General features: G+C 37.6%; 1 protein-coding gene across 4 annotated transcripts in view; it reads left to right on the top strand.

Annotated features, from left to right (window-relative positions):
* Window positions 1-224: 224 nt before the first annotated feature.
* Window positions 225-16,615, top strand: part of Ndf (Nucleosome-destabilizing factor) — an 82,282-nt gene continuing 65,891 nt past the window's right edge. For 2 of the 4 annotated variants that reach the window (XM_089739273.1, XM_028181157.2), the window contains exons 1-7: window positions 225-308; window positions 395-431; window positions 759-841; window positions 4,321-4,447; window positions 7,100-7,255; window positions 8,206-8,388; window positions 12,867-13,040. In XM_089739273.1, coding sequence (XP_089595399.1) covers window positions 274-308; window positions 395-431; window positions 759-841; window positions 4,321-4,447; window positions 7,100-7,255; window positions 8,206-8,388; window positions 12,867-13,040 — 795 coding nt within the window. In that variant the 5' untranslated portion in view covers window positions 225-273. Of the gene's footprint in view, window positions 309-394; window positions 432-758; window positions 842-4,320; window positions 4,448-7,099; window positions 7,256-8,184; window positions 8,389-12,866; window positions 13,041-16,615 lie in introns of all 4 variants that reach the window. The other 2 variants (XM_028181156.2, XM_028181155.2) reach the window with 1 other exon arrangement.

The raw sequence follows: 16,615 nt of genomic DNA, 5'->3' as shown, positions 1-16,615 counted from the left end.
CTATTTAATCACTGTTTTACTTTAATGATATCAGCTTTTTATCAGGCAAGCAAAGAAACGATGAATTTTAATAACCAAGTGTGTCATTATTAAAAATACATTTTTGGTGTGTTTCTAATAGGTTTTTGGGATTAGCGGAAAAGTGGCCATAGAGTAGAAACTATATTTTATTAAAGTCCTGTGGTGAAGCCAACAAGCTTCGCGTCTGTTTGTAATTGAATTTTGTCGCTGGTTTAGTTCGTGTTGGTTATTCGTTCGTAGTGCACGTAGATCATGTCTGAAGGATATAAACTTGGGGATTTAGTTTGGTATGTATTTGAAATTGTACATAACTTGTTTTTTTCATGTTTTTGTTGTAATACAGTGATGCTATAGCGTACTGGCTTTGTTTCAGGGCGAAAATGAAGGGTTTCAGTCCTTGGCCTGGCCGGGTAAGATGCTATTTATTTTCTACTTTCACATATCTATTAAGTTAGAAAATTGCACTGATAGATACAACATGACCATACTTTTGCCTTAATAACATTAATTTCACTAATAGTGATAATTATCATTTAAAATAATGTTACCAAAATAACATAATTATGGGCGGGAAATTAATAAGATAGCTTTCTGACGTTTAATAATTCTTCAAAAGCGATTTAATACGAGTTATCGTAATGAATAAATCGTGTTTTCAGTACAGGTGATGTTTCAAATTTTGTTTTGATTCAAATGATAAAATGTATAACCTAACTATGATCCCTGATAATTTCCAGGTAGCGGTTCCCACTCCTGAACTAAGAACGCCGAAGAAGGCCACCAACGTACAATGCATTTACTTCTTTGGTACAAATAACTAGTGAGTATGGAATGAACAGTGATAAATTTTAGCCGTCACATCTTAGTGACATGCATTCAAATTTCATTTTATTGTAATAAATCTCAATATTGTCCAAGATAATGATGTACTAGAGACTAATGAGATAGTAGACTAGTTATAGAACTTAATGCTCTAAAATAAAGATCAAACATGAAGCACAACAATTAAGGTAATTGCTTATGAAGACAGAGCTTATGGCCGACCTAGTAAAAAGTGGTTGCTGTTATTAATGGTGACCTACAATATTCTAAGACATCCAAGTCAGAATATACTACAAACATTCAATGTATACCATAGGTTTTATGAAATTTAAAATTTAATTGAGTTAATAGTTATATAGATCAAGGTAAATTAAAAGAAACATGTTGTTTTTTTATGTGTTCGAGTGTTTGTGGGCTTCAGTAATCACTGTACACCAAGTAGCCTTTATGTTTGTCTAGCCATTAAGTGTAATAAAGAAATCTACAATATTTATATAACAATATGTTAATTTTCAAAACTATCAAATAGATGATAAATATTGCAAACAAAATTTATCTGTATTATTAACCTTACTGGGAAATTGGTAAAAATATTCAATGTTTTATTAAATTCAATGTTTTAAATAGAATTATTTTCTTAGTACATTTTTCCAATCACACACTACAACCACCTCTGAACTTCAAAATTGTTATTCACAACCATTGGCACTATTAGTAGCATTATAAACATGTACTGGGCTGAATCAAAAATTATTCTGTACCGATATTCCATTTAAATATAAGCATTCACTTTGTTAGAAATACCAAACATAAATTGCAATGCAGAAAAGGTAACCAGTTTTATATTTGTAGTGAGAATTTCTTTTCTTGCCATCATTGACAGAACCTGACGGTGAGTGGTTACCGTCATTCATGGACGTCTGCAATGCCAGGGGCACAGCCAAACCGCTGCCTACCACAGCACTTTCCACAAGCCTTGTTTGAAGAAAGGCATTTCGTAGCAATTAATAAAAATTAAAATTTTCACAAATCCTGTGCAAAATAATGGTCACACGGGTGTGCGGCCTGATTTACAATTTCAAATATAAAGGCATAGTGAAGACAAAAAATTATTGAATTTGGTAAATTTTCGAGATATCTAGTAAAATTTTTGTAGTTAATTATCAAAAATCTTTTTCTCACTCTTGTTTTATTTGTCATCGACGAGGACGACTAAATCAGCCTCCACGTATTTGATTCTATGACTTCAAAGGTCATCGGCAGACTAAAAATAATATTAAGAAGCCCGATGTGCAAGCGGAACATCCTAATTTGTGCGTGCGCATATCCTTTGGTACAGGGACTAAGTGACTTCCGACTCGAGGTTGCAATGTATAACTAAATGGACCAGTTCAATGATTGAATTTGATGCCAAATCGAAATTTTGATCCGTAACCTTTAGGATATAGATACGTATAGAAAATAGATTATTTTTAGCGTTGACGAACGAAGAAGCGAACGGACGAACTCACAGCTCATCTTGATTGACGTAAAACGTGTAGTTTAGACTGGTGTGTCTAGAAACCTGAAATTTTGCACGCAAAGTCCTAAGATGTTTAAATAGGGAATTAGTGCTAGAGTGCGCGCAAGATAAGTCTGTGTGCGACTTGTGGCGTGCATAATGTTGCCAGCTTGACTAATATTTATTCCTTCGTTTAATGAAGTGATGTTTTATTTTAAAAACCAAAAGTAATTGAGATTTATTAGCAAAATACAGTTGATGTACTAGGTTATTTCGATTAGGATTTAATATAAAAAAGAAAATTAAAACGCAATAAGAATGTTTTAGTTAGTTTAATATATTAGTTTATTTAATATATTGCAGTGTTTTTAAATTTGATATAGGAATGCTGCTGCAGTAAGTCAATGCCTTCGATTCGGATATTTTCATTAGAAGTCACACTAGACTTGAGACTTCTTAAAACTGTAGCCTATAGTCTTTAGGATGCTTCTTAAAGATGTTCTGCCATATCTATGATCAATATCAGCTTTTAATAAGGAATGAAGAGAACTACAAATTGAATAATTAACCATAAAATCGAGAATAATGCAGGAAATTTAATGAGTTGGTAGCCCCAAAAATTATCTTAAACGGTGACATGGGCTCGTTTTTGTCTCATTCTTCTTCACAAGCACGTTTTAGCTGCAAAACAATATCCCTGCTAGCACTTTTAATCGCTTTCGGCATAATGCTAGCTGTTATTTACTTAGAAAATTAATAATAAATTAATAATTCAATAAACACAGCACAAAAATAGCGTCACACGATTAGTTCCGATTTTGGCCGCGCGCAGACTTATCATGCGCGCACTATAGTGTTCAAACTTCAAATGTATCTGTTAATCGCAGGCTAATGAGCAGATCGATTGTGTTAGATCTCGAGAACATAGTATTTACCGAGAACCCTAGTATTAGCCATTAGAATTAGTGATGCATACGCGTCAAGTTAAATAAGAGCTAAGGCGACTGGTAGTTTGTGTGTAAAATGCAGCACGCACATCCTTTCATGTCCTTTTTACCATCGTGTCGCTTGTCACCGAAGCAGAGTTCATCCATACTATCTGGAATTCCTTCGTTTAACCACGGTGCGTTTCTAGAGATCTAGTTTGCTACCATATGACTTTGGAATGAACTCCGAAAATTCCCTATTTCAAAGAAAATATGAGAAGGGTCCTGTTTTGTCCATGGCATTGATGATTTGTGAGCGACAGTGAACATTTACCCCATTGCAACGACAATTACAAAAATGCAACCCCCCCCTCCCCCACTTTACGCTATGTAAGAGTTCGCTGAATAAAACTGCTGTACAACTTTACGTTTTATTTATTTACAATTTAATTTATTACCTTTAGTTAAATTTTAAGAAGTTAACATTCATGTGTTTGTAAATTGTATTTTTACGTCTACTAGTTTTTTTTAGACTTAATTTCAAGTTTGTTATTTACAAGTTTCCAATACTTTAGTTTGTATGTATCACTTATAGTGAAAATATAAAACGCGCGATTAAATTGTAAACTTGGTTTTAACTCTTTAGAAAACACTAAAGTAAATACTAAATACATTAGTATTAACTAATTATCTTAAACAATCTATAGTGTGTATACGAAATAAATAATGATTGTGCAATAAGCTCACTGTATTTATATTCAATACTATTTTCTTTTGTCAAATCTTTGGTTCTCTTAATCATAGAGAAACTTAATGTATTAATATTCCCATGTTTCAGTCTATTCATAAGATTTAAAAGATATTAAAAAATGTAAAAATAAACTCAAAAAAATCTCGATTTCGAGTCACGTACACATCAATATTACACAATGATCTTTTTGACCATCTACAATATACAGACACACTTCTAAGCATTAAATATTAGTGTAAATAGATAGGTTAATTAACCATGCACGTACAATATTATAACTAATAATCAATGGAAACCAGTGCTTGGATCGAAGACATCAACATCAAGCCGTACCAAGAGTTTAAGGAGCAGTTGATCAAATCCTGCAAGACGGCTGCGTTTAAAGAAGCCGTGAATCAAATCGAAGACTTCATTGAACATCCTGAGGTCAGTGAATATATTTTTATGGTCCCTGTTCTCGGACAACGACAAAATGTCTGTTTTTTTTATTGCTTAGATGGGTGGATGAGCTCACAGCCCACCTGGTGTTAAGTGGTTATAGACATCTACGACGTAAATGCGCCAACCACCTTGAGATATAAGTTCTAAGGTCTCAAGTATAGTTACAACGACTGCCCCACCCTTCAAACCAAAACGCATTGCTGCTTCACTGCAGAAATAGGCAGAGTGGTGGTACTTACCTGCGCGGACTCACAAGAGGTCCTACCACCAGTAATTACGCAATTTATAATTTTGCGGGTTTAATTTTTATTACACGATGTTATTCCTTCACCGTGGAAGTCAATCGTGAACATTTGTTGAGTATGTATTTCATTAGAAAAAATGGTACCCGCCTGGTATTCGAACATCGGTGCATCGCTAAACACGAATGCATCGGACGTCTTATCCTTTAGGCCACGACGACTTTTCTATTATTAATGTATGTAAATATTGACTGATTGGCCCTGTCTCTGGGCTTAGAATGTCATCACCCAATCTTTTGCTGTTGAGTGTCGTAAAAGATGACTCGAAATTCACCAGAGAATGGACAGCTCTCGCTGAGTATTATAACCTGGTGCGACAATCTCCAACCGGCATTTACTGGTGGTAATTACAAGCCTGCCTGCACGAGTACCACCGTCGCGCCTATTTCTGCTGTGGAGTAGTTATGTTTCCTGGTTTGAAGAGTGTCTCAGGGTCAACGTTGTGGACGTTATGGGCTCCAGTAGGACTTAGTAACAACGAGTGCGCAGGAAATATTTTACATTGCTATCTAAAAGAAACTATTGGTCTGTGATAATAGAGGAACTTTGGGCATCCTATAAATCTCCATAATCTAGGATTTTGCCCAAATTAACTAATGAGAAAAGGGGCCGTAAACGTACAATGTATAACTTTTTTATTTTATTTCTTTATATTCTTTATTAGGGCCATGTATGGATCAGCTTGTTGGACAACGAAAGTGGCGGATGAAAGGCGATTGCATGCAGCAGAGATGCGAATGTTGCGATGGATGTGTGGAGTAACGAGAATGGATAGAATACGGAATGAATATGTTAGAGGAAGTCTGAAAGTGGCACCTATGACAGAGAAGCTGAGGAGTGCACGTTTGGGATGGTATGGACATGTGATGAGACGAAATGAGAAATGAGGTTGTTAAGAGAGTGTTAACCATGAATGTGGAAGGATTTAGAGGAAGAGGTAGACCTAAGAAGAAATGGATGGATTGTGTGAAAGTCGATATGGGTAGGAGGGGAGTGAGCGAAGAAATGGTATATGATAGAAGAGTATGGAAGGAAAAACATGTTGCGCCGACCCCAGGTGACTGGGAGAAGGGCAGGATAATGATGAATGATGATTCTTTATTAGGGCCATACACCTATTAGGTTAAGTCAGCTACTTTTGTATTTAATAACACGCAACGTAACAGTAAAAATCAGTCGATCTTCGCAATAGATTGATGGTCACAAATTAATTTACAAATTCAATGAGTATTCTTGTTTACCTTAGTCAATCAATATTGTTTTAGGGATACTTGTCTTATTTTGTTCTCGTGTCGGCTTTTGAAAACGGTTTTTCCACCCTGTATGTACGCATATTGTCTGATGATTAATGTTTCCGTTCGCAATTGTGTATTGCATAGAATCTCTTATCACTCAGTCTTGATATTCCGTCCTAGCCTTTTACAATACTACTAATGGAAAGACTAGTTTTTCTAACTAGAGCTCTCATTAGAACGGAATACGTGCTGACTTAGCGGCAGAAATTTACTACGGTTGTAACGAACCTTACACGTACTCAACCTCATGGTTTAGGATCACGACTTTCTCCTCCTTAACTGCAATAGATTAACTGCATCGAACCCAAACTTTAAATGGATTATAATTATTTAAATTTGAAAAAAACAGCTGACAAACGATTCGTTGCGCTGGTGGGGAAGTATGGCTATAGCATATTTCGCTTGATTCTTATGCAAAGCAATCGCAAATTGTTTCGGCTTGCGGGCGGCACAGGCTGATATTCATGTTGTAATGTCTACGGGCCTTGGAGAAGCTCAACATCGCGTCTGAGGGTTCTCTTCGATAGCCTTTTTATTTAACGGTACAGCAGAGTAGAACGTTCAACTACCCATCAAAATAGTACTTTTTAAAATATTTTTTTATTGTCTAGGTGGGTGGACGAGCTCACGGCCCACCTGGTGTTAAGTGGTTACCGGAGCCCATAAACATTACAACGTAAATGCCGCCACCCACCTTGAGATATGAGTTCTAAGGTCTCAGTATAGTTGCAACGGCTGCCCCACCTTTCAAACCGAAACGGATTGCTGCTTCACGGCAGAAATAGGCAGGGTGGTATCTACAAGTGCGGACTCACAATACGTCCTGCTAACAGTACTTAATAATGTTATCGGGAGTGAAAATTCGACAGTCTTTCTAATGCAAAAGTTACCTAGTCTCCGTGCTTGAAGATACTCGTCTGCGTTGTCGTTGTGGTTTCTATCAGCGCAGGCTTAGTTAATTCCTAGTGAGCTGTGAACTCGTGAGCACACTTGACGCTATAACTCTGTCATGCTTATTTATATTAAAATGTAACGTCCAGAAATTCGGAGATCTAGACGACCACACCCGTAACGTGGAGGAGGAATTCGATAAACTGAAGGAGAACGTCGAAGGAGACGACAGCAAAGAGGAGGCGACCGAAGCTGATGATGCACCCGCTCCAGAGTCTGCGAAGAAAAAGAGTTCCACGCCTAAGGTGGGTTCTCATACTAATCTTCTCCTTAATTTTTATTTGTGACGGTTGGAACAAAACTTGACATTTAGGCGTTTTGTGTTGGAATAATCTGTTTAGAATATATCTTAGTCTAGTTGGGGAGATTGATCAGTCAGATGATACGTGGCCAAAGAACTCTGACAATGCACTGTCAATAAACGCAGCGGTCAGTATGGACCAATTCTGTTTCGTTTGGGAAATTCCATGGTAAAGATGAAGGATCATTGCGAACTATTCTACGAGCAAGCAATTAACTTTTTTTTTTTTTGTTGCTTAGATGGATGGATGAGCTTGCAGCCCACCTGGTATTAAGTGGTTACCGAAGACCATAGACATCTACGACGTAAATGCGCCATCCACTTTGAGATATCAGTTCTAAGGTCTCAGTATAGTTACAACGGCTGTCCCGCCCTTCAAACCGAAACGCATTAGTGCTTCACGGCAGAAATAGGCGGGGTGGTGGTACCTACCCGCGTAGACTCACAAGAGGTCCTACCACCAGTAATAAACATGTGTACATCCATTTCATTTATAGTAACGACATAAGAGAAATAAATACTAGAATTTGTGGCCTGGCTTAGTGTAACTCTTCACGTAGCCATATAACAAGCTAGCCACGTAATAATAATATTATTATGTATATATGTGTGTATGTATATATGTATACTTTTTTGTGTATGTATTCGTAACTTAATATAAATTTCATTGCACCTACCACTACTTACTCTGCACTACCTTTGGTTGACCGGTAGAGAATGCCTTAGGCATTAAGTCCGCCAATGTCAATTTTACATGAAGTGTAATAAATAAATAAATAATAATCAATGAAGAATAGCTGATTTCAAATTAGATTCACGTTTATTCATCACCGAAAACATTCATGTTTCATCACCATTCTCAAATATTTATAGATACGTTTGGGCATTTCAAAGGTGAAGCCTATAAAGCGTGCCTCGTCGGCCGGCGTCAAGTCCACGCCGCGGAAGAAGGCGAAGAGTTCCCTCTCCAGGTCGTACACCGACTCCGATGTCGCCAATGAGAAGCCGTCGATGCTGAACCACTCGTTCTCCAAGAAGTCCAGCCTGTTGCAGCGCCCGTCGAATATATTGAGACCTGTAAGTATTACTCTGAAGGTATTGGCACGTGACCTCGATCAGATACTACTCCCGCTTTACAAACATCGTTATTGAACAGGTTCTTATCACGATTTTTGAGCGAAAGTTTTAAATTACTACTAGGTAATACTTTTTATAATTTTTTTTATTGCCCGAGCAGGCAGACGAGCATACGGCTCACCTGGTGGTAAGTGGTTACCGTCGCTCATGGACGTCAGCAATGCCAGGGGCAGAGCCAAGCCGCTGCCTACCGCTATTACTACTGAGATACGGTACCGGCTACCTTCCGATCCTAAGCCGTCATCCAAGGCCTTCAAATCCTAAAGAGTCTTGATGTAATACATGGTTTTTTCCTCCACCTATTCGCTGGTAGCCTATGGGTTTTTTCTAGCTTCTCGCGGACGGGATAATGCAAATGATCTTGATGCTAAGAACTGCATGTAAAATAATTGCAGTTAATATAAACAAACAGTTAATATAAACAAAGAACCCGCCTAGCTTGTAATCGGATTCGATTAGAAGCTGTTGTGATATGAGAGCTACAAACTTACACTAAAACAACGATTAGCCACATATGACATCACACGTTTAGATTGGTCTTTAAAAAAACCTTATGCAGTACTTACATAGTTTTATTTACTTATGGCATTAATAATAAAGGCTTATTTATTTTATTTATTATAGATAACAAACAAATTTTTAGATTATTTAATTATTTTATTAACGGTATCCGACTGGATAATAAAGCGATTATTGCCAAAATGCACTCACTATAAATACAATACAATTTTAGAAGAGTGAGTGAAAGTATGGCCCAAGGTAGACAGTTGCAGGTCGGTCTAATAAAAAAAGCGTTCTTTTACGCTGGTAATCTCGAGGGATTATGCTCTTCGTCGGGCGAGTAGGTGAACTCATGGGGCTCTAACTTGAGGACTTTGTTAACACTAGCTCTAGCATGAGCAGTGCTTTACAGAATCTACCGCGGACCGCGACCCACTGAGAAGATCCGGCGAGAAACTCAGTGGGCTCTGTATAGCTATGGGTTAATTTAGAACGGTGACCTGAAAAAGCGATAAAAGATTTGATTACTGAATTTAACATTTAGATAGTACTAGCTGACCCGGCAGACTTCGTAGTGCCTCAATCGATAATGTATAAAATAAACTTAAAACAAATAAAAGGAAGCCGTCCGACAGGGGGGACATATCAAAGGAAAAACAAAATTATTATTTTTATTGAATTCCGAGCATTTTCATATTTATCTACCTTTTAAACCTTCCCTGGACTACCACAAATAATTCAAGAACAAAATTAGCCAAATCGGTCCAGCCGTTCTCGAGTTTTAGCGAGACTAACGAACACCAATTCATCTATACTAATATTATAAAGAGGAAAGATTTGTTTGTTTGTTTGTTTCGAATAGGCTTCCAAACTACTGAACCGATATGAAAAATTCTTTCACTGTTTAGGAGCTACAGTATTTCCGAGTGACATAGGCTATAATATTTTTTGAAAAAAGTTAGGGATCCTTACTAAAACTCCAATAATGTAACCCAAGGTGTAAAAAAATCACCTAAAATATTCTTTATATCGCGTGCCCTGCGAAAACTATTGACGAAAGAATAAAGTAATCTATACTTCTATACTAATATTATAAAGAGGAAAGATTTGTTTGTTTGTTTTGAATAGGCTTCCAAACTACTGAACTGATTTGAAAAACTCTTTCACTGTTTAGGAGCTCCAGTATTTCCGAGTGACATAGGCTATAATATTTTCTGAAAAAAGTTAGGGATCCTTACTAAAACTCCAATAATGTAACCCAAGGTGTAAAAAAATCACCTTAAATATTCTTTACATCGCATGCCTTGCGAAAACTATTTACGATAGAATAAAGTAATCTATACTAATATTATAAAGAGGAAAGATTTGTTTGTTTGTTTGTTTCGAATAGGCTTCCAAACTACTGAACCGATTTGAAAAATTCTTTCCCTGTTTAGGAGCTCCAGTATTTCCGAGTGACATAGGCTATAATATTTTTTGAAAAAAGTTAGGGATCCTTACTAAAACTCCAATAATGTAACCCAAGGTGTAAAAAAATCACCTAAAATATTATTTACATCGCGTGCCCTGCGAAAACTATTGATGAAAGAATAAAGTAATCTATACTTCTTACTTCTATGCTATATAATCTATACTAATATTATAAAGAGGAAAGATTTGTTTGTTTGTTTGTTTCGAATAGGCTCCGAAACTACTGGACCGATTTGAAAAATTCTTTTTCCATTAGAAGCCGAGATTGTCCCTGATGAACATAGGCTCCTTTTTTTTATTTTTTTTTATTTTTATTTTTTGTTTTATGTGTGTTTTAATGTTTCCGAAGCGAAGCGAGGGCGGGTCGCTAGTTTTTATATATATAGATTATAAATGCTAAAGTTTGTGAGGGTAGATGGATGGTTTTCTTCACTGTCACATTAAAACAATTGGACGGATTTTGATGAAACTTCGCACAAAGATATTTTGTAGTAAATAGTCACGGGATATATTTTTGCTTATGGCGCATGATATGAGCCGACGCCAGGTTCACTCGCTGAAGTGAACACTCGCTGGCCCGTTAGGCTCCGTACCGACGCACACACAGTGCCTTCTCCCTACCTATGGTGATAGCCTTGAGAGGCTATATGCAGCGTTACCCTAACGTGTAGGTGAGCTCACGGGGTTCAAACCGGAAGTGTTGCTAACACAGGCCCTAGCAAGAGCAGTGCTACGCAAAATCTACCACCGGATCGAAAATGTGATCCACTGAAAAGATCCAGCGAGAAACACCGTGGGCTATGTCTATGGGTTAATTTACTCGTCGAGCCCTTCGTCGCAAACAACGGGTTCGACGAGGACGGCGACCGGTGCTTGTGGTACCTAAAAGCACCGTTAATGGATCGGGAGAATCCGTAATGACGTGTCAGAGTGACTGCTCCAGTAGTGCAATTAGCGCACTTCACTCAGCCTATCCCATATCGAGAGCCATTTAAAGTTTAAAATTTGTGAAAAATAATATAACAAAAAACCTTCTTCAGCTATTTGAATGGAGTAAACTTAATTGAATTTCAATTAAAAACATCGAACCCTTGATGGTAATTTGAAATAAAACGGACCCTTAATTACAAAGATAAATGTCGCTTAAACAAGCACCTTTTCGATTTGATCAAATATATCTATACTATCTATTCTAATATTATAAAGAGGAAAGATTTTATTGTTTGTTTGTATTAAATAGGCTCCGAAACTACTGAACTGATTTGAAAAATTCTTTACACTGTTCCCGAGTTACACAGGCTATAATCTTTTTTTGAAAAAAATTAGGGATCCTTACTAAAAGTCCAATAATGTAACCCAAGGTGTAAAAAAATTACCTAAAGCTACTAATATTATAGAGGAAAGATTTGTTTGTTTGTTTGTATTGAATAGGCTCTATCGTCTATAGTCTAACGCTATCGTCCGTTAGCAATCTTGGCGTTTAATTTTTTTTTATTGCCTTTGTAGGCAGACGAGCATACGGCCCACCTGATGGTAAGTGGTCACCGTCGCTCATGGACGTCAGCAATGTCAGGGGCAAAGCCAAGCCACTGCCTACCATTAAGTACTCACCACTAAGTAACTCATTGCTGGTATTTCATAAAGCCACGTTGCTGTGGCGTGCTCAGGTGTGATGTAATTTCGACCATGCAACCGAAGGTGCGTGCGAAAGCGTCACCGGGAATTTAAAATGTTATAATGAGTCCATTTCGTGTACATTTCATGTCGTCTAAACATTCGGATGTGTCTTAAACTGTGGTAGCCGTCGTTGTAAACAGTACAACTGTTTTTGATCGTGTACTTGTATATCAGACATCACTAGCTTTGAATTACAAACATAAATAAGCACGCGACGTAGTAGATAAACATGTAATCGTAAGGGCACATTGAAAGCTCAATTCTGTGGCCAACATTTGAGCCTTCTGACGATAGAATGACAAGACAAAATCAATAGCGCTTCCACATGTCTCATGTTATGTCTCAAAGTGAGTGTCTCAATAGGACCTACTTGATACCGGGTGGTAAATTCGTCTGCCCTTCTGAGGCAACTAAAAAAAAGAAAACAAAGAATTTATTGTTCAAATCGTTGGCATATGCCATATAAGTATGCCTTGTTGCTCGGTTATCAAAGTAAAAATCAAAGCCAATATACCAATAATTAATCAATGATCCGTATAATGTTTATAATTTTTTTATTGTCTCGCAAAATATTTATCAAAGTCACACAGTCAAGTTACGAAGAAAAAATTAAAATCTGCGCAGAAATTATGGATTTATAAACAATAAATTGCTCACTAGATATGTCGCTCTTTTGTACAATGACGTCATTGTTTGAGTACGTAATGCAGTCTCGAATCACAGCCCCGTTACATTTGTTCTAAGCGTTCAATCCTGTCGCGCATTCACAGGAGACTCCCCCGCTGGACCTGGAGAACGTTTCGGAGACTCTTCTAGAGAAGAACATCAAGGCCAGCCAGATGAAGTTCGGCTTCCTCGGGCTCGGCATCATGGGCTCGGGTATCGTGAAGAACCTCCTCAACTCTGGGCACAAGGTCATCGTTTGGAACAGAACCGCGGCCAAGGTAAGTCTTAGACTAGACCGCTGCTTATTCTCATCAAAAGCTCGGCTTCACGGAACTTGAGTTCGAGAACTGTTTTCCACTGGCGCTGAATGGTTGAGTCTTCGAATCGCAATTGAACACCCACCAAAAAGCTGGTTTTAAAGAACAGGTTCAACATTTTATTGTTTTCTATCTGCTGTTCGCTGAGAGCGCACGTAATTTTTGTGAGTGCTGCTGTCCAGGGGCCTCCCAGATTCACCAAGGTAGGTAGACGAGAACTCAAGGGCTCAGTCGGGAGGTGGATTTGCTAACATATTTGATAATATAGATTAAGACTCATGACATATTTTTTATGATCACCGGCTTAGAAAAGAGTGTAAATATATAAAATAAAATATTGAAGAAGAACCATTTAAGTCGGGTCATAAAGTTCTGCGAAATGAATTGTTGAATCTTTTGATAGGGATTGTGAGGGGATGCGCCCTCTCTTTCACACAAAGTGAGTTAGTTTTAATTTGCAGGGCGTCTCTAAGGCGTGACGTAACTTTCTCTTTCCAGCATAGAACAATCACAACTTCCGCATATTTTAATAGAATTTTTTATAATGAAAAATTTCTTTTGTCTGTTTACAAGGAAATTGAGAAAAAATTTCGAATTGTATGTTAGTCACCACGTCATAGTTGTTAAGGTATCGTTAGTAGGGCGCGCTGGCTCACACCCCGGGCCGCCCTTGTAGATACAGTTGAGACTACGTGTCCGACCAGGACGGGGTCCATGTTGTGATGTCCATGGGCTCCAATGGCCAACTTTCACCTTAATCCGGGCAGGCAGTTAGCGCGTATACTGATCTAATACGATAAAAAAAGTTAACGGGACATGAACAATCTCTGATTTGAGTTCATTCAAAAAGCAAATCTAAATTGTTTTTGAAATATCGAATAAAGGAAGATCTAGAGTCAGTTCAGGAATGTCGCGACTCAGCAAAATGGCGGCGCGTTGTAAAATGAATTTGTTTAATAACACAACTGCAGGGCAGGCTTATTAACATTGCTTCGTATATTTCTAGTAATCATTATAATGTATATGTTAGGTGTTGGTTGTTTGGACCGAAATATCTTCAGGCTGTTGTTTAAATAAAACTCATGATTTAGAGGTGGAGAGTAAAGGCTGAGATAGATAGATAGACCTTAATTCATAATACATTGCGGGCTGGTCTTGCAAGAGACACGACAGCAGCTAGTCTTACCATAATCATTGTAATAAAAAAACGATCAACGTAACGATGTATCTGCCTAAGGAATTTTGCCCACTGAGTTTCTCGCCGGATCTTCTCAGTGGATCGCGTTTCCGATCCGGTGGTAGATTCTGCGAAGCACGGCTCTTGCTAGGGCCAGTGTTAGCAACACCTCCGGTTTGAGCCCCGTGAGCTCATCTACACGCTGATATAGCATCTCAAGGCTTACAGCATAGGTAAAGGAAAAAAACTCGATTCTTTTAAGCAAATTGTTTTCAAATAGAATGACCGGGCGGCCGCCACAGTCAATTACCCGAGTACAATGCCACCGCACGCGTCGACTAGTAGGTACATATTTCTCGTGCGTCAGTCAGCGCTCTGTTAGATTCCTAGAAGTAAATTGACCTGTTAGTTGCAAAGCTGATAATGAAATTTTGCAACGAAATTAGATCGGTCTGTGGTGGTAGCGTTTTTAGTTTAGGTTTGTACTAGGCTGTTAGTGATTACTTTTTAGCGCCTTTTTGATGCAATTTCGGTTTCGGATAGTATTTTAAATATATTTCGTATATGGAGGTCTCTTTTTCAAATTCAAATTCAAATTCAAAATCATTTATTTCAACTTAGATGTCAGTATAACACACTTGTTGAATGTCCGTAGTATCTATACAGACCTGCTGGCTTTTGAAGAAAAAGTTTCGTTTTTATTTTATTGCATAGGTAAGTGGACGAGCTCACAGCCCACCTGGCGTGAAGTGGTTACCGGAGCCCATAGAGACAAACGTAAATGCCGCCACCCACATTGAGATATGAGTTCTAAGGTCTCAGTATAGTTATAACGGTTACCCCGCCCTTCAAACCGAAACGCATCACTACTTCACGGCAGAAATAGGCAGGGTGGTGGGACCTAACCGCGCGGACTCACAAGAGGTCCTACCAGTAAAAGCCTTTTCGATCAATAATTATAAATACACTATATAGAAGTATATTATACCACACACTATATTATACTACATACCATATTATATATAATATTAAGCAGTATTATCTTAAGAAATATTACTTAGGTCGGTTGTTTCGCTCATGATAAACTGTGATGTCACTAAAGTGACGTAACGTCCGTAAACGTAAATTAGTAGATGTATTTACAGCGAGAAAACCGAACGGTATCATGAACTCGTAAATGTACTATTAAAAAAGATTTTCTATAAAACTATAATAGAGTAAGAAGAAAAAATCGTCGTGAAAATGTAGTAAATTATATGGTCTCCCAGTTTATTATATATATGAAGTCGTCGTGGCCTAAAGGATAAGACGTCCGGTGCATTCGTATCGAGCGATGCACTGGTGTTCGAATCTCGCTGGCGGGAACCAATTTTTCTAATGAAATACGTACTTAACAAATGTTCGCGATTGACTTCCACGGTGAAGGAATAACATCGTGCAATAAAAATCAAACCCGCAAAATTATAATTTGTGTAATTACTGGTGGTAGGACCTCTTGTGAGTCCGTACGGGTAGGTACCAGCGCCCCGCCTATTTCTGCCGTGAAGCAGTAATGCGTTTCGGTTTGAAGGGTGGGGCAGCCGTTGTGACTATACTGAGACCTTAGAACTATATCTCAAGGTGTGTGGCGCATTTACGTTGTAGATGTCTATGGACTCCAGTAACACCAGGTGGGCTGTGAGCTCGTTCACACATCTAAGTAATAAAAAAAAAAATTAATATGCATATATTTCAGTTTTCTCGAAAGTATTAACAATAAGTCACTAGAATGTTTTTAAATTAATTTTCTTTACCCAATTCATTCTCCTGCCCTTCTCCCAGTCACCTGGGGTCGGCGCAACATGTTTTCTCCTTCCATACTCCAGCATATACCATTTCTTCGCTCACTCTCCTCTTACACATATTGTCTTTTAACGTAATCCATCCATTTCTTTTTAGGTCTACCTCTTCCCCTATAGCCTTCTATATTCGTAGTTAACATCTCTTACCAACCTCCTCCTACCAATTTTGTTAACCCAGTTATTTATTATAATTTAATTTCCTCTGGATACATATGTTGCTGCTTGAGACTTCTCTTCTTGATTCCGTATATTAAAATACCATATAATATTTAAACAACCTTGTAGTTAATCAAATAAATGTTTTCGTTAAATTTAACCTCTTTGTTACACCGGGATTTACCTAATAGGTGATAGAGAATAAAATAAATTATCTTTTAGATTTAGTAGTTCGTATTACCAAATTATTTTAGCTCTCTTAAAATTTTTAAACGTAAATATTCTCCGTAGACTTGTTTAAAATATGTCGTCATTATATCACATTCACAATAAACGTGCTATGACGAATCTGTGTTTTATTT

This window comes from Bombyx mandarina, chromosome A1 (genome assembly GCF_030267445.1).
Source record: "Bombyx mandarina strain Sakado chromosome A1, ASM3026744v2".
Lineage (NCBI taxonomy): Eukaryota > Metazoa > Arthropoda > Insecta > Lepidoptera > Bombycidae > Bombyx > Bombyx mandarina.
This window is presented reverse-complemented; position numbering and strand designations above follow the sequence as displayed.